A 24,250-nucleotide genomic window follows, 5' to 3' on the forward strand; every position below is an offset into this window, starting at 1 on the left:
AAAATGGATTAAAACCCCCCCAAAAATCCTCAGTAATCAGGTTGACATTTTTGCAAATGTATAAAAAAAAACAAATACCTTATTTGCGTAATTATTCAGACCATTTGCTATGAGACACGAAATTCAGCTCATGTGCATCCCGTTTCCATTGATCATCCTTGATGTCTCTACAACTTGATTGGAGTCCATTTGTGGTAAATTCAACTGATTGGACATGATTTGGATTCAGAGTTGACCGTGCATGTCAGAGCAAAATCCAAGCTACGAAGTCGAAGGAATTGTCCGTAAAGCTCCGAGACAGGATTGTGTCGAGGGTACCAACAAAAATGTCTGCAGCATTGAAAGTCCCCAAGAACACAGTGGCCTCCATCATTCTTAAATGGAAGCAGTTTGGAACCACCAAGACTCTTCCTAGAGAAGGCTATCCAGTCAAACTGAGCAATCAGGGAGAAGGGCCTTAATCAGGGAGGTGACCAAGAACCCGATGGTCACTCTGACAGAGCTCCAGAGTTCCTCTGTGGAGATGAGAGAACCTTCCAGAAGGACAACCATCTCTGCACCAACCCACTAATCAGGCCTTTATGTTAGCGATGGAAGCCACTCCTCAGTAAAAGGCACATGACAGCCCGCTAGGAGTTTGCCAAAAGGCACCTAAAGGACTCTCAGACCATGAGAAACAAGATTCTCTGGTCTAATGAAACCAAGACTGAATTCTTTGGCCTGAATGCCAAGCGTCATGTCTGGAGGAAACCAGGCACCATCCCTACGGTGAAGCATGGTGGGGGACGCATCATGCTGTGGAGATGTTTTTCAGTGGTAGGCACTGGGAGACTAGTCAGGATCGACGCAAACCTGAACTTAAGCAAAGTACAGAGATCCTTGATGAAAACCTGCTCCAGAGTCCTCAGGACCTCACACTGGGGAAACGGTTCACCTTCCAACAGGACAACAACCCTAAGCACACAGCCAAGACAACGCAGGAGTTGCTTCGGGACAAGTCTCAATGTCTTTGAGTGGCCCAGCCAGAGCCCGGACTTGAATCCGATCGAACATCTCTGGAGACCTGAAAATAGATGTGCAGCAATGCTCTCCATCCAACCTGAGAGCTTGAGAGGATCTGCAGAGAAGAATGGGAGAAACTCCCGAAATACAGGTGTGCCAAGCTTGTAGAGTTATACCCAAGAAGACTCAAGGCTGTAATCGCTGCCAAAGGTGCTTCAACAAAGTACTGAGTAAAGGGTCTGCTACGCCATCTAGAATCCAAGATGGCGTAGCAGCAGGACGTGTGTATTTGTCTTATCCTGTGTAAATAGCCGGTCTTTTTCGTATATATCTTAATCTCACTTTCTACTTTTCTGCAACCCGCCTCACCCAATGTGGTACGGATCTGCTATTTTTATTCCTTATAACTGGAACTTCCATAAGGAGCTAACCAGCTAACTAGCTACTAGTCTTTGTTAGCCACGGCTAGCAGTCTTCATCTTTTTCCTCTGTCACCAGCCAGCCACCAGCCAGCCTTAGCTCGGACAACGCCTGCCAGTCTGCACAGCGCGATATCAACCCAGAGCATATCGGACTGCTTTCCTCTACCACATCACCGGATTCCTGCCGCTCTGAATCATTACACCAGATCATCACAACTAGCTAGCTGCAAATTACTGGATACTGTTTGCTAATTTTACCCAATTTGACCTACCTCATCCCCATACTGTTTTTATTTATTTACTTTTCTGCTCTTTTGCACACCAATATCTCTACCTGTACATGACCATCTGATCATTTATCACTCCAGTGTTAATCTGCAAAATTGTAACTATTCGCCTACCTCCTCATGCCTTTTGCACACAATGTATATAGACTCTATTTTTTTTCTACTGTGTTATTGACTTGTTAATTGTTTACTCCATGTGTAACTCTGTGTTGTCTGTTCACACTGCTATGCTTTATCTTGGCCAGGTCGCAGTTGCAAATGAGAACTTGTTCTCAACTAGCCTACCTGGTTAAATAAAGGTGAAATAAAAATAAATAAAAACGACTCTGTCCCGAAGCAAGCACTAGCTAGCATTGAACTAGCCTCGAGCTAGGCCCATATACCAGCTAATTCTAGGGCTACAATACCTCCTTTGCGATGTCTACGATGTCGCCGAAGAACCATCTACTAGCCCCGGCCCGCTAGATTTTCTGAACACTGTATCCCCTGCTCGCCTAGCATAGTAGTGACTACTGAACAGCTACAAAGCTGACTCCCCTGGACTGTTTCAATAACACGGCACCTAATTTTTTTACCTGTCGCCCCCAGCCTCGTACTCAGGTCCTGTATGTACCTAACTGATCCGCTCTGCCCATTTCATTGCCATTTATCCGTTGTTGTCTTAGCTCTCCTGATCAACACCTGTGATTGCTTTATGCCTCTATCGAATGTCAATATGCCTTGTCTACTGCTGTTTTGGCTAGTTCTTATTGTTTTATTTCACTGTAGAGCCCTCATTACCGCTCAAAATGCCTTAGATAGCTCTTTTGTCCCACCCCACACACGTGTAGACCTCACTTGGCTTAACTGGTGCATCCAGAGACGAAACCTCTCTCATCGTCACTCAACGCCTAGGTTTACCTCCACTGCACTCACATCCTACCCTACCTTTGTCTGTACATTATGCCCTGAATCTATTCTACCACGCCCTGAAATCTGCTCCTTTTATTCTCTGTCCCCAACGCACTAGACGACCAGTTCTTATAGCCTTTAGCCGTACCCTTATCCTACTCCTCCTCTGTTCCTCTGGTGATGTAGAGGTTAACCCAGGCCCTGTAGCCCCCAGTTCCAATCCTATTCCCCAGGCGCTCTCATTTGTTGAGTTCTGTAACCGTAAAATCCTTGGTTTCATGCATGTTAACATCAGAAGCCTCCTCCCTAAGTTTTTTTTTTTCACTGCTTTAGCACACTCCACCAACCCTGATGTCCTAACCGTGTCTGAATCCTGGATTAGGAAGGCCACCAACAATTCTGACATTTCCATCCCCAACTACAACATTTGCTGCCAAGATAGAAAAGCCAAGGGGGGTGGAGTTTCAACTGTGCAGGCTATGTCTTGCTATCCAGGTCTGTGCCCAAACAGTTTGAGCTTCTACTTTTAAAAATCCACCTTTCCAGAAATAAGTCTCACTGTTGCCGCTTGTTATAGACCCCCCTCAGCCCCCAGCTGTGCCCTGGTCACCATATGTGAATTACTTGCATCCCATTCATCTTCAGTTTGTACTGTTAGGTGACCTAAACTGGGATATGCTTAACACCTCAGCCATCCTACAATCTAAGCTAGATGCCCTCAATCTCACATAAATTATCAAGGAACCTACCAGGTACAACCCTAAATCCGTAAACACGGGCATTCTCAGATATCATCCTGACCAAACTGCCCTCTAAATACACCTCTACCGTCTTCAACCAGGATCTCAGCGATCACTGCCTCATTGCCATAATGGTTCCGCGGTCAAACGACCACCCCTCATACCTATCAAACGCTCCCAAAAACACTTCAGCGAGCAGGCCTTTCTTATCGACCTGGCCCGGGTATCCTGGAAGGATGTTGACCTCATTCCGTCAGTAGAGTATACCTGGTTATTCTTTAAAAGTGCATTCCTCACCATCTTAAATAAGCATGCCCCGTTCAAAAACATATAGAACTAAGAACAGATATAGCTCTTGGTTCACTCCAAACCTGACTGTCTTTGACCAGCATAAAAACATCCTGTGGTGTACTGCATTAGCATCGAATAGCCCCCGCGGTTTGCAACTTTTCAGGGAAGTTAGGAACCAATATACACAGGCAGTTAGGAAAGCAAAGGCTAGCTTTTTCAAACAGAAATTTGCATCCTGTAGTACAAACTCCAAAAAGTTCTGGGACACTATAAAGTCCATGGAGAATAAGATCACCTCCTACCAGCTGCCCACTGCACTGAGGCAAGGAAACTCTGTCACCACCGAAAAAATCTACGATAATCGAGAATTTCAATAAGCATTTTTCTACGGCTGGCCATGCTTTCCACCTGGCTACCCCTACCCCGGACAACAGCTCTGCACCCCCCACAGCAACTTGCCCAAGCCTCCCCATTTCTCCTTCACCCAAATCCAGAAAGCTGATGTTCTGAAAGAGCTGCAAAATCTGGACCCCTAAAAATCAGCTGGGCTAGACCCTCTCTTTCTAAAATTATCTGCCGCAATTCTTGCAACCCCTATTACTAGCCTGTTCAACCTCTCTTTCGTATTGTCTAAGATCCCTAAAGATTGGAAAGCTGCCTCAGTCATCCCCCTCTTCAAAGGGGGAGACACTCTAGACCCAAACTGTTACAGACCTATATCTATCCTACCCTGCCTATCTAAAGTCTTTGAAAGCCAAGTTAACAAACAGATCACTGATCATTTCGAATCCCACTGTACCTTCTCCACTATGCAATCTGGTTTCCGAGCTGGTCATGGGTGCACCTCAGCCACGCTCAAGGTCCTAAACGATATCATATCCGCCATCGATAAAAGACAATATTGTGCAGACGTCTTCATCAACCTGGCCAAGGCTTTTGACTCTGTCAATCACCGCATTCTTATTGGCAGACTCAACAGCTTTAGTTTCTCAAATGACTGCCTCGCCTGGTTCACCAACTACTTCTCAGTAAGAGTTCAGTGTGTCAAATCAGAGGGCATGAGGTCTGAACCTCTGGCAGCCTCTATGGGGGTGCCACAGGGTTCAATTCTCGGGCTGACTCTTTTCTCTGTATACATCAATGACGTCGCTCTTGCTGCGGGTGATTCTCTGACCCTCGCAAGGCTGCAGGCCCAGACGGCATCCCCAGCCGCGCCCTCAGAGCATGCGCAGACCAGCTGGCCGGTGTGTTTACGGACATATTCAATCAATCCCTATACCAGTCTGCTGTTCCCACATGCTTCAAGAGGGCCACCATTGTTCCTGTTCCCAAGAAAGCTAAGGTAACTGAGCTAAACGACTACCGCCCCGTAGCACTCACTTCCGTCATCATGAAGTGCTTTGAGAGACTAGTCAAGGACCATATCACCTCCACCCTACCTGACACCCTAGACCCACTCCAATTTGCTTACCGCCCAAATAGGTCCACAGACGATGCAATCTCAACCACACTGCACACTGCCCTAACCCATCTGGACAAGAGGAATACCTATGTGAGAATGCTGTTCATTGACTACAGCTCGGCATTCAACACCATAGTACCCTCCAAGCTCGTCATCAAGCTCGAGACCCTGGGTCTCGACCCCACCCTGTGCAACTGGGTACTGGACTTCCTGACGGGCCGCCCCCAGGTGGTGAGGGTAGGCAACAACATCTCCTCCCCGCTGATCCTCAACACTGGGGCCCCACAAGGGTGCGTTCTGAGCCCTCTCCTGTACTCCCTGTTCACCCACGACTGCGTAGCCACGCACGCCTCCAACTCAATCATCAAGTTTGCGGACGACACAACAGTGGTAGGCTTGATTACCAACAACGACGAGACGGCCTACAGGGAGGAGGTGAGGGCCCTCGGAGTGTGGTGTCAGGAAAATAACCTCACACTCAACGTCAACAAAACTAAGGAGATGATTGTGGACTTCAGGAAACAGCAGAGGGAACACCCCCCTATCCACATCGATGGAACAGTAGTGGAGAGGGTAGCAAGTTTTAAGTTCCTCGGCATACACATCACAGACAAACTGAATTGGTCCACTCACACAGACAGCATTGTGAAGAAGGCGCAGCAGCGCCTCTTCAACCTCAGGAGGCTGAAGAAATTCGGCTTGTCACCAAAAGCACTCACAAACTTCTACAGATGCACAATCGAGAGCATCCTGGCGGGCTGTATCACCGCCTGGTACGGCAACTGCTCTGCCCTCAACCGTAAGGCTCTCCAGAGGGTAGTGAGGTCTGCACAACGCATCACCGGGGGCAAACTACCTGCCCTCCAGGACACCTACACCACCCGATGTCACAGGAAGGCCATAAAGATCATCAAGGACATCAACCACCCGAGCCACTGCCTGTTCACCCCGCTATCATCCAGAAGGCGAGGTCAGTACAGGTGCATCAAAGCTGGTACCGAGAGACTGAAAAACAGCTTCTATCTCAAGGCCATCAGACTGTTAAACAGCCACCACTAACATTGAGTGGCTGCTGACAACACACTGACACTGACTCAACTCCAGCCACTTTAATAATAGGAATTGATGGGAAATGATGTAAATATATCACTAGCCACTTTAAACAATGCTACCTTATATAATGTTACTTACCCTACATTATTCATCTCATATGCATACGTATATACTGTACTCTATATCATCGACTGTATCCTTATGTAATACATGTATCACTAGCCACTTTAACTATGCCACTTTGTTTACATACTCATCTCATATGTATATACTGTACTCGATACCATCTACTGTATCTTGCCTATACTGCTCTGTACCATCACTCATTCATATATCCTTATGTACATATTCTTTATCCCCTCACACTGTGTACAAGACAGTCGTTTTGGAATTGTTAGTTAGATTACTTGTTGGTTATTACTGCATTGTCGGAACTAGAAGCACAAGCATTTCGCTACACTCGCATTAACATCTGCTAACCATGTGTATGTGACAAATTAAATTTGATTTGATTTGATTTGATCCACCTCTATGCAGACGACACCATTCTGTATACCTCTGGCCCTTCTTTGGACACTGTGTTAACAAACCTCCAGACAAGCGTAAATGCCATACAACACTCCTTCCGTGGCCTCCAATTGCTCTTAAATGCAAGTGAAACTAAATGCATGCTCTTCAACCGATCGCTGCCCGCACCCATCTAGCATCACTACTCTGGACGGTTCTGACTTAGAATATGTGGATAACTACAAATACCTAGGTGTCTGGTTAGACTGTAAAGTCTCCTTCCAGACTCATATTAAGCATCTCAAATCCAAAATTAAATCTAGAATCGGCTTCCTATTTCGCAACAAAGCAACCTTTACTCATGCTGCCAAACATACCCTTGTAAAACTGACTATCCTACCGATCCTTGACTTCGGCGATGTCATTTACAAAATAGCCTCCAACACTCTACTTAGTAAACTGGATGTAGTCTATCACAGTGCCATCCATTTTGTCACCAAAGCCCCATATACTACCCACCACTGCGACCTGTATGCTCTCGTTGGCTGGCCCTCACTTCATATTCGTCACAAACCCACTGGCTCCAGGTCACAAACCCACTGGCATAAGTCTCTGCTAGGTAAAGCCCAGCCTTATCTCAGCTCACTGGTCACCATAGCAGCACCCACCCATAGCATGCGCTCCAGCAGCCAACTCCTCCTATGGCCGCGTCTCCTTCCAGTTCTCTGCTGCCAATGACTGGAACGAATTGCCTGGTAGGCCAGTTAAAGGTGGAATAACTATTTCATCAGTTATAGAATCAGGCCTAACAAAACGTTGAAAGCCAATGGGTCTGAATACTTTTCTGGACCTACACAGCAGATGGCGAGGGATGTGGGTGTGAAAACAACTGAGGTGTGAAAACATTGGAGAAATTTTGAGCTTAGAGAAGTCAATCTTTTACTGGAGTTTGGTAGATAGGATGGTGGTGTTTCTACTGGTGAGATTCAAATCAAAATCAAATCAAATTTAACTCCTGCATGTTGTCTTACCAGAGGTTTGAGCTCGGGGGCCATGGCTCCAGCCGTGACCTCCAGCACCTGCAGAGAGTTGACCAGCTCCTGGGCTGCAGCATCCCCCCTCTCCAACTGGAGCTTTGCATCTACAACACCATAGAGCAGAAATGCATCAATATCTCTTCATTGATGACAACCCTCACAAGAGGTATAGGAAGATGCCCATCTGGAAGTGGACAGAGGGTAGCAAATAGCAATATGTCTTGATCCTGTTCATTAGGCACCAAATGGGACTGAAACAGGGCATGGCTACCTTTACTTGTCCAATAAGAAACGTTTGCTTTCAGTTGCGGTGATCCCAAATGAACATGACCCATATGATCTAATGAAGAGTGTAGCATACCGATGCCTTGGTTGTTCTCCACCACGGCCCTCAAAGGTCCCACCACAAACTCCCACAGGTAGGGCAGTGACCCCGTCAGCTCCTGGCCAAAGTGCCTGGCAACCGTCGTCAGAGAGAACTCGGCACCTCTTCTCTGAACGAGAAATGGCTTTTTATTCTGAAACGGTCAAAATAAACCATAGTCATCAGGAACACAGTCAATACACAGGTAGATGTTTGCTCTCTCTGTCACCCACCTCATCAGTATCTGTGGTGATGGTGCTGCCGGGTGGCAGTTCAGTGGTGGGGGTCTTGGAGGTTTTGGGGGTGGGGCCCCTCTTGCTGGTGATGACAAATGCTGCCCTCTGGTGGCGGTAGAGGGTGATAATGCCCTTAGTCTTATTGACCATGTGGTGCATGCATTCTTTCTCTGACATGCCAGCTAGGGGCGAAAGAGAGAAAGGGTCAACAGAGTGAGTTTCAGAGGGTTCTACGTAATATCTGTTTCTGGCAGCCACAACCTCAATAGTGTTAATCTGGGTCTTGTTCATCAGGCTGAAACACGGAGGGACCACAATATCTTCTCCAGTTTTAGTCTACATTTCACTATGGTGTGCCCTCATGAACATGACCCAGATTAAAAATGTTGTGCATCCCATCCCATACCTTTGGCAGTCTGAGTGGGGGGCACGGGGCAGGCCGAGGAGGGCGTGAGTAGGGGGTCCATGCAGATCGACGAACACAGGTTCTTGACGATCTTGGAATTGGGACACGGCTGCCTAGTAGCACACTGCTGCAGCAGCTTGGCGATGAAGGAGGCGGCGTAACCCTGAACCAGGGTGTTCTCCTCCCGCTTAGCTGCCTCCATGAGCGGACGCACCACTGGGTTCAGCTTGTCTGGTAACGCCTGCAGGTTGGGATGAGAGAAAATGAAAATGAGCGTTTGCTATTGGACAAGTCCAGGTAGTCTGTTTCAGTCCGTTTGGTGCCTAATGAACACAACCCAGATTTAACGCTGTACACTTCAGTTTCCATATGATACCATGTATCAATACTATGCATCTGTACTGAAACAAAAATATAAAATGCAACAATGTCAAAGATTTTACTGAGATACAGTTCATATGAGGATAGCAGTTCAATTGAAATAAAGTCATTAGTCCCTAATCTATGGATGGCCCACCCACAGTGGGGACAAGGCAATCAGTTTTCCCCCACAAAAGGGCTTTATTACAGACAGAAATACTCCTCAGCAACCCCCCACAGACGATCCCGCAGGTGAAGAAGCCGGATGTGGAGGTCCTGGGCTGGCGTGGTTGCACGTGGTCTGCAGTTGAGGCCAGTTGGACGTACGGCCAAATTCTCTAAAATGACGTTGGAGGCAGCTTATGGTAGAGAAATGAATGTGCAATTCTCTGGCAACAGCTGGTGGACATTGCCGCAGTCAGCATGCCAATTGCACGCTCCCTCAAAACTTGAGACATTTGTGGCATTGTGTAGTGTGACAAAACGGGACATTTTAAAGTGGCCTGTGCAATGATCATGTGGTTTAATCAGCTTCCTGATATGCCACACCTGTCAGGTGGATGGATTATCTTGGCAATGGAGAAATGCTCACTAACAGGGATGTAAACAAATTTGTGCACAACATTTCTGGGATTTATTTATTTCAGCTCATGAAACATGGGGCCAACACCTTACACGTTACATTTACATTTTTGTCCAGTGTAAATGAGGATTTAAAAAAATACTGAATAACGTTCAGCAGCAAATAGAGACAATGACCTACTTTGCAATGCCAAATAGAGCTTCAATTAAGAACATTATGCATAACAATGTGTTGGCTAGAACGGTGAGCAGAGGGGAAAAATACTTACAAAATGGTAAACCTACACTGAGTACCAAACATTAGGAACACTTTCCTAATATAGAGTTATGCATCCCCCCTTTTGCCCTCAGAACAGCCTCAATTCATCGAGGCATGGACTCTAACAAGGTGTTGAAAGCGTTCCACAGGGGTGCTGGCCCATGTTGACTTCAGTGCCGGTCTCAGTTATGTCAAGTTGGCTGGATGTCCTTTGGGTGGTGGACCATTCTTGATGCACACGGGAAACTGTTAAGCGTGAAAAACCCAGCAGTGTTGCAGTTCTTGACATAACCTTGCACCTACTACCATACCCCGTTTAAAAGGCACTAAAATATTTTGTCTTGACCATTCACTCTCTGAATGGCTTAAAAATCCCTTATCTGGCCTCCTCCTCTTCATCTACACCCATTGAAGTAGATGTAAGTGACATCAATAAGGGATCATAGCTTTCACCTGGTCAGTCTGTCATGGAAAGAACATGTGTTCTTAATGTTTTGCAAACTAAGTGTATATGTTATGTACAAATTATTCAAACAAAACCATTTGAATAGACATGGTATCGATATCAGGGAAGGCAAAGTGTCGATAAAGGAACCAAGTTTCCAGTGTTAGATGACATGACCTACCTGCAGGTTAACCACGGCGCAGGCGGTGAACATGTGGACGCGCAGGTGCAGCTGCTGCCACTCCACACTGGTCTCGCCCACTGTGGACTGGGCCTGCTGACGTTTGCTGTCCAGTGGATGAAACTGTTTGGACTTCGTATCCAGGCCCACGGTGGACTCTGCGAAGATAGTGGTCACCTAGGTATGGAAGGAAAAAGGAGAGGATGTAGAAGGTGATTCATAGCATTCCTGGGTTTGTCATCGTTCGATACAATGGCGTTCAGCCTCCATTAACCTCAATAGGGTCTATAGTTCAATTCCATCGAAGTTAAGGGAAATGACCCAAAGTCTGATAGGGAATGACAGATTCAGGGCAAATCTCTTTACAAAACAATCATTCCATTACCGCTGTTCAACAAAATAGATGAGAACCAGAGGTCGCAATAACACAAAATTCAGAGTTTTTCACGCAGATAAGATCAAATATAACACTGCGTTCTGTTAACGCAGGCATTTTGTAAATGTCCATCTAAAATACTTCTCATTGTAATGTCTGCACGCTTCTGTCGCAGTTCGCGCCAAATCCTAAATGTTACACAAATTGTGCTTTCAGTTGCACTTTTCCACCCAGATGAAAAATCTTGCTCGTCTTCAAACCAATTAAATCCCCCGCATTCACAAAGGTACATTTGATCGGTAGACAGCGCTCTGACTGACGTTTACTTTTCTGCGGTGGTTTTAGCAAGTTAAAATGCAAAGGAAAATGTTGCCGATGGCATTGTATCGTCTATGCAAAAGATACCGCGCTCTTTCATAGTAAGTCATTTTACTTATGCGTGGCTGCTAACCAAATGGCGCAGCACTTCGGTTGTCCCCTGAGGAAAACTAAGCGATTCCCTCCCAAATGTTTTGCATTCATTTATTTTGTGTAATGAAAAACTATAGTTGCACACCCCTGATAACTCTACTGGAGCAACAACAACAAAAACTTTCAAAAAAAAAAAAAATGTCAATGCAGGTGAAATGGTTTAAAAACATACGATGGTCTGCGTTTTGAAAATGAAGGTTTCTGAAACCTAATGCGACCCCTGGAGAACATTGATTCAATATTTAAACATAAATGTAATGACTTCAGACAGCTCAAAATGTCTTCGGCTAAAAGCTGCATTTAATCTGTGTTGAAAATGTAGGTTATGAATCTATGAAGACTTAACCAAGGTGGCAAAAACATGGGAGTAGTACACTTAGTCAAAGCAGCCACCTTCTCCTAAAGCTAGAATTGTTTTTGCTCCCAGACAGTGGCATATTTTATTTAACTAGGGAAGTCAGTTACGGCCTACCCCGGCCAACGCTGGGCCAATTGTGCGCCGCCCTACGGGACTCCCAATCACGGCGGGATGTGATTCAGCCTGGATTCAAACCAGGGACAGTAGAGTCGCCTCTTGCACCGAGATGCAGTGCCTTAGACCGCTGCGCCACTCGGGAGCATAGGACCAGAGACAGTCAAAATTAGTACACTACCATCAGTCTCTCTAACACGGCGTCATCACACCCCTGTGTCTCCATGGCAGACGGGCACAGGGCCATGGCCTTCTTCCCAGACAAGCCAACACACCACAGAGACAGCACATAGCACAATAGTAACCTAACTTTCTTAATGAGCGCATAAAATGTTTTTTTAAAATCAAACATGTTGAATATTATAAGTCATAACTTGATCCCCACTGAGCTTAGACTGAGCCATGGAGATGGAAGGTGGCCAGTAGGTGGCCCAAAGGCTAGAGGCCGACCTGTAGCCGGAGGGTTGATGACTCGAATCCCGGAACGGGCAATAAAGAAATGCGGTCTGAACTGTCAAGAGCAGAAAAATGTCTGTTCTGACAAATAGACAATTGAAATCCACAATGTCATTGAAACACTGGATTTGGCTGCCATTTTATCTTTTAGGGATGTAACACAGATACAGTGGGAGTGTCGTCCTCACCAGTTCGTTGGCCTGGTCGATAGTGAACACGCTGCAGTTGAGGCGGTCGCGCACGTCGATCTGAGCGTCGGCCAGCAGGGCGATGAGCTGCTTACACTCGTTCTGCATGCGTGTGAAGGGAATGGCGATCTCATCGTAGTACAGCTGCTCTGACAGGATGGCTAACAGGCGAGGCTGGACCATGGCTGACACCACCTGAGTCAAGAGAAGGCGGAGGCAAGGCGGACAAGGTTTCATTTGACATTGGCTGGGATTCAATGAAACTACAGTTTGCTGGTATCGTGTTGGCTATCTACGGTACACCTTTGATGTAGGCTCAAGCTGAAATTAAAGGTAAAAATAGCTCTGCACAGGTAGTTTGTGTTTGTTTGAATCCCGGCCATAAAAGCAGTTCTAAAATAAATCCTGATAGAATTGTGGTGAACAACTCCTATTCAGACAGCACCAAACGATAAAATCTGACGAACGAAAAAGAGACTCGGGCCCCACCTTCTGCACGGCGGCCCACTCACAGAGGACCAGGGCCACAACGATGCGCTGCAGTGCAGACTTGGAGTTGAGGTGGAAGAGGAGCAGCTGGCCCAGCGACTCAGCCGGCCGGATGTCCTGGGAGGATGAATTGAGCTGCGGGTCGCAAATACACCGACACAGGGCCCCCAACAGCCTGAAGTAGAGAAATAAAATTATTTTAGACATTCATCATTTATGCAAGTGTTGGAACTGGATTCGTCGCAATTCTACCACAGTGGGGTTTTGTTTTCCCCCTCGCCTTCTTTTGTCGGTCAAGAGAACACAAGTTTTAGTTTGCATACTGGTTAGTTCAGTGAGGAAAACAATATGCTGGGATGTGCACACAAATCTAAGTAAAGGAATAAGAATATATAAATATATGGATGAGCAGTGACAGAGCGGCTAAGATGCAATGATAGATAGTTTAGTATATACATGAGATAAGAATGTTTACATATCTCGCATTACTTTAAGTGACTAGTGTTCCATATACTAAAGTGACCAATGTTATCAAGTCTGTAGGTAGGCAGCCGCCTCTGTGCTAATGATGGCTGTTTAACAATCTGGTGGCCTTGAGATAGAAGCTGTTTTTCAATCTCTGTCCCAGCTTTGATGCACCTGTACTGACATCATCTTCTGAATGGAAGTGGGTTGAACAAGCAGTGGCTCGGGTGGTTATTGTCCTTGATGATCTTTTTGGCCTTCCTGTGACATCGGGGTGGTGTAAGTTGTCCTGGAGGGCAGGTCGTTTTCCTCCAGTGATGCGTTGTGCAGACCGCACCCCCCTCTGCAGAGCCATGCAGTTGAGGGCGGTGCAGTTGCCGTACCAGGCGGTGATATAGCCCGACATGATGCTCTCGATTGTGCGCCTGTAGAAGTTAGTGAGGGTTTTTGGTGACAAGCCACATTTTTTTAGCCTCCTAAGGTAGAACACACACTGTGTGTGCGTGGACCATATCAGTTTGTCGGTGATACGTACACGGAGGAACTTAAAACTTTCCACTTTCTCCACTGCAGTCCCATCGATGTAGATGGGGGGGGGGGGGGTGTCAACCTCTGCTGTTTCCTGAAGTCCACGATCATCTCTTTTCTTTTGTTGACGTTGAGTGAGAGGTTAATGTCCTGACACCACACTCCGAGGGCCCTCACTTCCTCCATGTAGGCCGTCTCATCGTTGTTGGTAATCAAGCCTACCACTGATGTGTCATACTGCAAACTTGATTATTGAGTTAGAGGCGTGCATGGCCACGCAGTCATGGGTGAACAGGGAGTACAGGAGGGGGCTGAGAACACACATTTGTGGGGCCCCAGTGTTGAGGATCAGCGTAGTGCAGATGTTTCCTACCTTCACCACCTGGGGTGCAGCCCGTCAGTAAGTCCAGGACCCAGTTGCAAAGGGCAGGGTCAACACCCAGCGACTCAAGTTTAATGATGAGTTTGGAGGGTAGTATGGTGTTGAATGCTGAGCTGTAGTCAATTAACAGGATTCTTACAAAGGTATTCCTCTTGTCCAGATGGGATAGGGTAGTGTGCAGTGTGATGGCGATTGCATTGTCTGTGGACCTATTGGGGCGGTAAAGCAAATTGAAATGGGTCTAGGATGACAGGTAGGGTGGAGGTGATAGGATCCTTGACTAGTCTCTCAAAGCACTTCAGGATGACAGGAGTGCTACGGGGCGGTAGTCATTTAGTTCAGTTACCTAGGCTTTCTTGGGAACAGGAACAATGATGGCCATCTTGAAGCATATGGGGACAGTAGACTGGGATAGAGATTGATTGAATATGTCCGTAAACACACCAGCCAGCTGGTCTGCGCATACTCTGAGGACGCGGCTAGGGATGGCGTCTCGGCCAGCAGCCTTGCGAGGGTTAACCCATTTAAAATGTTTTACTCACGTCAGCCACGGAGAAGGTGCCCAAAGTTTTTGGTAGTGGTTCGCGTCGGTGGCACTGCTGTCCTCAAAGCGTGCAAAGAAGTTTATTAATTTGTCCGGAAGCAAGACGATGGTTTTCTTTTTGTAATCCGTGATTGTCTGTAGACCCCGCCACATACGTTTCGTGTTTGAGCCGTTGAATTGCGACTCCACTTTGACTCTATACTGACACTTTGCTTGTTTGATTGCCTTACGGAGGGAATAACTACACTGTTTGTATTCGGCCATATTCCCAGTTGCCTTGCCATGATAAGATGTGGAGGTACATGCTTTGTGCGAATGCTGCCATCAATCCACGGTTTCTGGTTAGGGAAGGTTTTAATATTCATAGTGGGTACAACATCTCCTATAGACTTCCTTATAAACTCGCTCACCGAGTCAGCGTTGTTATCTGAGGCTACCTGGAACATATCCCAGTCCACGTGATCGAAGCGATCGTGAAACGTGGAATCCGATAGGTCTATCCGACACTGGTCCGACCAAAGCAAGGGCGCTTTCCGTTTTAGTTTCTGCTTATAGGAGTGGAGCAACAAGATGAAGTCATGGTCAGATTTGCCAAAAGGAGGGTGGGGAGGGCCTTGTATGCATCGAGGATGTTGGAGTAGCAATGGTTGAGCGTGTTAATCGCTTGTGTACTGCAATCGATATGCTGATAGCTAATTTGAGAAAAAGGCTGCCTAAATTCTTTGTCAAAATCCCCAGCTACAATATATGCAGCCTCAGGATATGGTTTCCAGTTTGCATAAAGTCCAGTGAAGTTCCTTGATGACCGTCTTGGTATCCACTTGCAGGGGGATATACACGGCTGTGACAATAACGGAGGAGAGTTCTCTTGGGAGATAATACGGTCGCTATTTGATTGAGGAATTCTAGGTCAAGTGAACAAAAGGACTTGAGTTCCTGTACGTTGTTACAGTTACACCATGAGTCATTAATCATCGCTCTTCTTACCGGAGAGATGGTTATTCCGGTTGGCGCGATGCACTGAAAATCCTGTTAGCTGTACTGACTTTGACAGCATGTCCCAAGCTAGCCATGTTTCTGTGAAACGGAGTATGTTATAATCCTGGATATGTCTTTGGAAAGCAACTTTTACCCTAATTTCGTCAACTTTGTTAACTAGGGACTGGACAATAGCGAGTAATATACTCAGAAGCGGTGGGTGGTGTGCACGCATCCGAAACCTCACTAGAAGACTGCTCCAGCACCCTCTCCTCCGGCTGCGTTGTTTTGAGTCGGCCTCTGGAATCAGTTCGAATGCCCTGGGAGGTGCAGACAAAGGATCCGCTTTGGGAAAGTCATATTCCTGGTCGTAGTGCTGGTTGTGCTGATAAATTGATGTCTCTCTGATATCCAATAGTTCTTCCCAGCTATATGTAATAACACTTAAGGTTCTCTGGGCTAACTATGTAAGAAATACATAAAAAACAAAAGACTGCACTGTTTTCTAAGGACTAGAACCGAAGCTGCCATCTCTTTGGCGCCATCTTTCATCAGGCCACCACTCCCCAAAAAATCTGATTTTTTAATAGTTTTCATGATAGTAATGTTTGAGTCACTCATAGCATAAGACCACTGCAAAATGTGTAAAATTGCAGGAAATTAGCTTTAAAAACAGCAAAAGTTTGTCTCTGCGTCCACTATCAGTCAACATACAGTGCATTAGGGAAGGACTCCGACCCCTTGACTTTTTCCACATTGTTACGTTATAGCCATATTCTAAAATTGATTAAATATTTTTTCCCCGGCCTCCCGGGTGGCGCAGTGGTTAAGGGCGCTGTACTGCAGCTGTGCCATCAGAGTCCCTGGGTTCGCGCCCAGGCTCTGTCGTAACCGGCCGCGACCGGGAGGTCCGTGGGGCGACGCACAATTGGCCTAGCGTCGCCCGGGTTAGGGAGGGCTTGGTCGGTAGGGGTGTCCTTGTCTCATCGCGCACCAGTGACTCCTGTGGCGGGCTGGGCGCAGTGTGCGCTAACCAAGGTGGCCAGGTGCACGGTGTTTCCCCGGCGCATTGGTGCGGCTGGCTTCCGGGTTGGATGCACGCTGTGTTAAGAAGCAGTGCAGCTTGGTTGGGTTGTGTATCGGAGGACGCATGACTTTCAACCTTCGCCCGTACGGGAGTTGTAGCGATGAGACAAGATAGTAGCTACTACAACAATTTCACCTGGTTAATATTGCCTGCTAACCTGGATTTCTTTTAGCTAAATATGCAGGTTTAAAAATATATACTTCTGTGTATTGATTTTAAGAAAGGTGATGTTTATGGTTAGGTACACGTTGGAGCAACGACAGTCCTTTTTCCGCGAATGTGCGCCGCATCGATTATATGCAACGAAGGACATGCTAGATAAACTAGTAATATCATCAACCATGTGTAGTTAACTAGTGATTATGATTGATTGTTTTTTATAAGATAAGTTTAATGTTAGCTAACAACTTACCTTGGCTTCTTACTGCATTCGCATAACAGGCAGGCTCCTCGTGAGGCAGGTTGTTAGAGCATTGGACTAGTTAACCGTAGAGTTGCAAGATTGAATCCCCCGAGATGACAAGGTAAAAATCTGTCGTTCTGCCCCTGAACAAGGCAGTTAACCCACCGTTCCTAGGCCGTCATTGAAAATAAGAATTTGATCTTAACTTCTTTAGGGTAGGGGGCAGCATTTGGAATTTTGGATGAAAAGCATGCCCAAATTAAGCGGCCTGCTACTTGGGCCCAGAAGATATGATATGCATGGATAGAAAACACTCTATAAAGTTTCCAAACCTGTCAAAATAATGTCTGTGAGTATAACAGAACTGATTTGGCAGGCGAAAACCTGAGAGAAATCCATTCAGTAAGTTGTTTTTTAGGACTCAAATTTGAGACTTAGGACTCAAATTGCAGTTCCTATGCCTTCCACTAGATGTCAACAGTCTTTAGAAATTGTTTCAGGCTTGTATTCTGATAAATGAGGGAGTAAGACCAATCTGAATGAGTGGACCCTACTGTGTCACAGAGCGAATTCATGCGCTATCCCGAGAGTGCCTTTCTTGCTTACCTTTTATATTGATGTCGTTATTGTCCGGTTGAAATATTATAGAGCATTTAGGCTAAAAACAACCTGAGGATTGAATATAAACATCGTTTGACATGTTTCTATGAACTTTACGGATACAATTTGGATTTTTTTGTCTGCCTGTTTTGACTGTGTTTGAGCCTGTGGACTCCTGAAGAAAACACGTGAACAAAACTGAGGCTTTTGGATATAAAGAGACTTAATCGAAAAAAAGGAACATTTATTGAGTAAATGAATGTCTTCTGAGTGCCACCATATGAAGATCATCAAAGTTAAGGGATTAATTTTATCTCTATTTCTCTTCTACATGGCTGTTTACTGTTTGTAATGATTTGTCTGCTAGCGTCCCACATACCATAGAGAGGTTAACTGACTTACCTAGTTAAATAAAGGTGTAAAAAAATAATAACAATAATAATTGTTGTCCAAAAATACAGATTTCCGATTGTTATGAAAACTTGAAATTGGTCCTAATTAATCGGCCATTCCGATTAATCGGTCGACCTCTAATGGGAAGCATTGCTGCACAGCTATTTCCAGGTCTCTCCAGAGAAGTTCGATCGGGTTCAAGTCCAGGCCACTCAAGGACATTCAGAGACTTGTCCCAAAGCCACTCCAGCATTGTCTTGGCTGTGTGCCCCTCTTCCCAGATTGCTCAGTTTGGCAGGGCGGCCAGCACTAGGAATAGTCTTGGTGGTTCCAAACTTCTTTCAAGAGTGATGAAGGCCGCCTCCCCAGTGGAGCAGTGGTCTAAGCTGAGCGTAAACCCAGGCTGTGTCACAACTGGCCGTGACTGGGAGTCCCATAGGGAAGCAAACAATTGGCCCAGCACCGTCCTGGTTAGGGGAGGCTTTACTTGACTCATCGCGCTATAGTGGCTCCTTGTGGCAGTCCGGGCGCCTGCAGGCTGACTTCGGTCACCAGTTGTAGTGTTTCCTCTGACACATTGGTGCACCTGGCTTCCGGGTTAAGCGGGCAGGTGTTAAGAAGCGCGGTTTGGCATGACTTGACCTTTGCCTCTCTCTCTCTCTCTCTCTCGAGCATATTGGTGAGTTGCAGCGATGAGACAATATCGACAATGGGGAGAAAAAGGGCGTAAAATACACAAAAAATAAAATGAGGCCACTGTGTTCTTGGGGACCTTCAATGCTGAAGACATTTTTGGTACCCTTCCCCAGGTCTTTGCCTCGACACAATCCTGTCTCGGATCTCTACGGACAATGCCTTCGACCTCATGGCTTGGTTTTTCCTCTGACATGCACATTCAACTGTGGGACCTTATATACAGTGCCTTGCGAAAGTATTCAGCCCCCTTGAACTTTGCGACCTTTTGCCACATTTCAGGCTTCAAAAATAAAGATATAAAACTGTATTTTTTTGTGAAGAATCAACAACAAGTGGGACACAATCATGAAGTGGAACGACATTTATTGGATATTTCAAACCTTTTTAACAAATCAAACACTGAACAATTGGGCGTGCAAAATTATTCAGCCCCCTTAAGTTAATACTTTGTAGCGCCACCTTTTCCTGCGATTACAGCTGTAAGTCGCTTGGGGTATGTCTCTATCAGTTTTGCACATCAAGAGACTGACATTTTTTCCCATTCCTCCTTGCAAAGCAGCTCGAGCTCAGTGAGGTTGGATGGAGAGCATTTGTGAACAGCAGTTTTCAGTTCTTTCCACAGATTCTCGATTGGATTCAGGTCTGGACTTTGACTTGGCCATTCTAACACCTGGATATGTTTATTTTTGAACCATTCCATTGTAGATTTTGCTTTATGTTTTGGATCATTGTCTTGTTGGAAGACAAATCTCCGTTGCCAAAAAGTTCAATTTTGGTTTCATCTGACCAGAGCACCTTTTTCCACATGTTTGGTGTGTCTCCCAGGTGGCTTGTGGCAAACTTTAAACAACACTTTTTATGGATATCTTTAAGAAATGGCTTTCTTCTTGCCACTCTTCCATAAAGGCCAGATTTGTGCAATATACGACTGATTGTTGTCCTATGGACAGAGTCTCCCACCTCAGCTGTAGATCTCTGCAGTTCATCCAGAATGATCATGGGCCTCTTGGCTGCATCTCTGATCAGTCTTCTCCTTGTATGAGCTGAAAGTTTAGAGGGACGGCCAGGTCTTGGTAGATTTGCAGTGGTCTGATACTCCTTCCATTTCAATATTATCGCTTGCACAGTGCTCCTTGGGATGTTTAAAGCTTGGGAAATATTTTTGTATCCAAATCCGGCTTTAAACTTCTTCACAACAGTATCTCGGACCTGCCTGGTGTGTTCCTTGTTCTTCATGATGCTCTCTGCGCTTTTGACGGACCTCTGAGACTATCACAGTGCAGGTGCATTTATACGGAGACTTGATTACACACAGGTGGATTGTATTTATCATCATTAGTCATTTAGGTCAACATTGGATCATTCAGAGATCCTCACTGAACTTCTGGAGAGAGTTTGCTGCACTGAAAGTAAAGGGGCTGAATAATTTTGCACGCCCAATTTTTCCGTTTTTGATTTGTTAAAAAAGTTTGAAATATCCAATAAATGTCGTTCCACTTCATGATTGTGTCCCACTTGTTGTTGACTCTTCACAAAAAAAATACAGTTTTATATCTTTATGTTTGAAGCCTGAAATGTGGCAAAAGGTCGCAAAGTTCAAGGGGGCCGAATACTTTCGCAAGGCACTGTAGACTGGTGTGTGTCTTTCCAAATCATGTCCAATCAATTGAATTTACCACAGGTGAACTCCAATCAAGTTGTAGAAACATCTCAAGGATGATCAATGGAAACAGGATGCACCTGAGCTCAATATTGAGTCTCATAGCAAAGGGCCGGAATACTTAAGTAAATAAGGTACATTCTTTATAAATGTGTGAAAATGTATAAAAACCTGTGTTCACTTAGTCATTATGGGGTATTGTGTGTAGATTGATGAGGGAAAAAAAACTTGTATCCATTTTAGAATAAGGATGTGTAACGTGGAAAAAGTCAAGGGGTCTGAATACTTTCCGAATGCACTGAATACCAGGACGGCCAGGCACTAAGAGGCCTGGAGACAAAACGATGTGAACAGGCCAACCCGGAGTAGCAGCTGTCTGCAGATACCATACAGTGCTGCATTCAGTTCTTAATCTTAGTCTCTCAGGATCCAACCGCTGCCTACTGTCCCAAATCTACCATTTAGTGATTTTTCTTAAATCTCTCTAGGGATAAAAATTAGATTGAGGAATAGAAACAGAGACTAACTTAGCGGCCATGAGTCGAGCCCGTGTCACCACATAGTCCCGCGTCACTGGGTCCTCGGTCACGGTTTCTGCCCCGGCGATGTACTCCTGAACAGTCTCCTTCACTTGAACCAAGGCTCCCTGGCGAGGCTTCCCACCAGCCTTCTCCTGTCAAATGATATTAGAGAACATCTGCATCAGAACCCTGGGTCGAGTTCAGTAGGCCTGAAATGTTTATTTTTTGCCCAAAACGGACTACCATCTGAGGTTGTCCAATAAGAACAGTCACTTTTGTTTTCCGTTGCAAATAGTGTCTACAGTGTGCCCTAATAAATAGCGCTCTAGACTATTGCATCATACGAGGCAATATACAATCAGTGGCCAGTTTATCTAGTACCGGGTCGTTGCCCCCCCCTTGCCTCCAGAACAACCTGAATTATTTGGGTCATGGAAACATTGCTCATTTGGTATCAAGGGTCCTAACGTGTGCCAGGAAACATTCCCCACACCATTACACCACCAGCCTGTAACGTTGACACCAGGCAGGATGTGGCCATGGACTCATGCTGCTTACGCCAAATCCTGTGTCATCAGCATGACAACAGGAACCAGGATTCATCTGACCAGGCAATGTTTTCCACTCCTCAATTGTTCAGTGTTGGTGATCGCGTGCCCATTGGAGCCGCTTATTGGTTTTAGCCGATAGGAGTGGAATCTGGTGTGGGCGCCTGTTGCAATATCCCATCCGTGACAAGGACAGACGAGTTATGCGTTCCGATATGCCGTTCTGCACAACACTGTTGTACTGTACCGCTATTTGTCAGTTTGTGGCCCGCCTGTTAGCTTGCACGATATTTGTCATTCTCCTTTGACATCTCATCAACGAGCTGTTTTTGCCCACATGACTGCAGCTGACTGGATGTTTAGTTTGTCGCTCCATTATCTGTAAAGCATAGACACTGTCTTGCCTGAAAAGCCCCGGAGGCCGGCCGTTTGAGATACTGGAACCGGCGCGCCTGGAACCAACGATCATACCACCGCTCAAAGTCGCTTAGGTCACTAGTTTTGCCCATTCTAAAGTTCAATCGAACAGTAATTCAATGCCTTGATGCCTGTGCTTGCCTTATATAGCAAGCCACGGCCACGTGACTCTCTGTCTGTAGGAGCGAACCACTTTTGTTAATGGTGTGGTGTACCTAATAAACTGGCCACTGAGTGTATATCCTAAGGGCGCACGCACTCTAATTTTGGAATAAGAGCACAATTGAAATACAATCTGTAGCGGATGTAACGATCAGACCTAACGGAGTAACCATCCTCTCACCTTGCAGCGAGACTTGACTTCCAGCAGCATGTTGATGTCTATGGGGATGTGAGAGGCTTGCATCATCAGACAGAGCCAGGCGCCCATCCAGGGACAGCTGGCTGCTACTACGTACTGCTGAGGGGCCTGGCGCAGCAGCTCGGTCCACACCTACAAGAAGACAAAAACCCGTTAAAAACAGCAGCCAGGATTTACAGTTGCAAAATTCCTGGAACTGAATTTAAATTCCCTGGTTTTCCCCAAATCCCAGAATCAGGAGGGAATAAGCAGGAAAATTTGAATCAATCAACCAGGATTTCTGGAAAACCAGGGAATTTATTGAAAAATGACAGGAGTGTAGCATCCCTAGTCAGGATATATGACGTTAGCCATGTTTCCATTAACTTGTCCAGTGATTTTTTTGTTGACATTTAGAACGTTTGTAAAGAAAACAGATGCAACAATTGCCTGCTAGGGTGCATTTCCATTTAACAATCATGTCGATAAAAACAGCTGGACGTAATGACGTCACAAAAATAAAAATAAACATCTGCAAAAACCTAGGGTCATTTTAAAAAAAAATGTTGACGTTTTTCCATTCCGCATTTAGGCAAATTCAGCATGAAAAAATTGACGACAGCATGTATGCCCTCCCACCTCACATCTGTTTCATGACTCAGGTATCCTGTGAAAGCCAGCATGGATAGAATGCAATCATTTATTCATATTTGCCATATTCCGATAATGCTCATGTGCCAAAATATCGCCACGGTCTGTGCCATGGTGAAACTTGCACTCCCGTAGATCTGAAATAATTTATTTTACCAGGTAAGTTGACTGAGAACACATTCTCCCGAGGAATAGTAATAGGGGTGAGGAAGAGGGATGAATGAGCCAATTGGAACCTGGGGATGATTAGGTGGCTGTGATGGTGTGAGGGCCAGATTGGGAATATAGCCAAGACACCGGGTGAGCACCCTACTCTTACGATAAGTGCCATGGTATCTTTAGTGACCACAGAGAGTCAGGACACCTGTTTAACGGCCCATCCAAAAGAAGGTACCTTACACAGGGCAATGTCCCCAATCACTACCCTGGGACATTGGAAGACATACAGTGGGGAGAACAAGTATTTGATACACTGCTGATTTTGCAGGTTTTCCTACTTACATAGCATGTAGAGGTCTGTAATTTTTATCATATGTACACTTTAACTGTGAGAGACGGAATCTAAAACAAAAATCCAGAAAATCACATTGTATGATTTTTAAGTATTTAATTTGCATTTTATTGCATGACATAAGAATTTGATACATCAGAAAAGCAGAACTAAATATTTGGTACAGAAACCTGTTTGCAATTACAGAGATCATACGTTTCCTGTAGTTCTTGACCAGGTTTGCACACACTGCAGCAGGGATTTTGGCCCACTCCTCCATACAGACCTTCTCCAGATCCTTCAGGTTTCGGGGCTGTTGCTGGGAAATACAGACTTTCAGTGTTACGGTGCGTGAATGAGGACCCAAAAGCGAATTAACTTAAACAGAGCTTCTTTAATTACCAAACATAGGTAGGCTCAGACGGACCGGCAGATTCCGACAGGACAAGACAAGGTTACAGCAAACATGACGACAGTCTGGTTCAGGCATGAAACACAACAAACAAGAATCCGACAAGGACAGGAACAAAAACAGAGAGAGATATAGGGGACTAATCAGAGGGAAAAAGG

The 24,250-nt window shown here is 45.6% G+C and overlaps 1 protein-coding gene across 4 annotated transcripts in view; it reads right to left on the reverse strand.

The window, feature by feature from the left end:
* The window catches only part of LOC110526655 (TATA-binding protein-associated factor 172), a 75,005-nt gene that overhangs the window by 17,398 nt on the left and 33,357 nt on the right, over nt 1-24,250 (reverse strand). For all 4 annotated transcript variants that reach the window (XR_016496516.1, XM_021607797.3, XM_090237069.1 and 1 more), the window contains 9 exons: nt 22,543-22,692; nt 21,241-21,386; nt 12,978-13,152; nt 12,489-12,683; nt 10,526-10,702; nt 8,699-8,939; nt 8,290-8,474; nt 8,054-8,210; nt 7,687-7,796 (listed from right to left, as the gene is read on the reverse strand). Coding sequence is in view for 3 of the 4 variants with exons in the window: in XM_021607797.3 (XP_021463472.1) it covers nt 7,687-7,796; nt 8,054-8,210; nt 8,290-8,474; nt 8,699-8,939; nt 10,526-10,702; nt 12,489-12,683; nt 12,978-13,152; nt 21,241-21,386; nt 22,543-22,692 (1,536 nt within the window). In the remaining variant the exon portion in view is untranslated. The remainder of the gene's footprint in view (nt 1-7,686; nt 7,797-8,053; nt 8,211-8,289; nt 8,475-8,698; nt 8,940-10,525; nt 10,703-12,488; nt 12,684-12,977; nt 13,153-21,240; nt 21,387-22,542; nt 22,693-24,250) is intronic.

The sequence above is a fragment of the Oncorhynchus mykiss genome, chromosome 1 (genome assembly GCF_057628025.1).
Source record: "Oncorhynchus mykiss isolate SJ-2025 chromosome 1, ASM5762802v1, whole genome shotgun sequence".
NCBI lineage: Eukaryota > Metazoa > Chordata > Actinopteri > Salmoniformes > Salmonidae > Oncorhynchus > Oncorhynchus mykiss.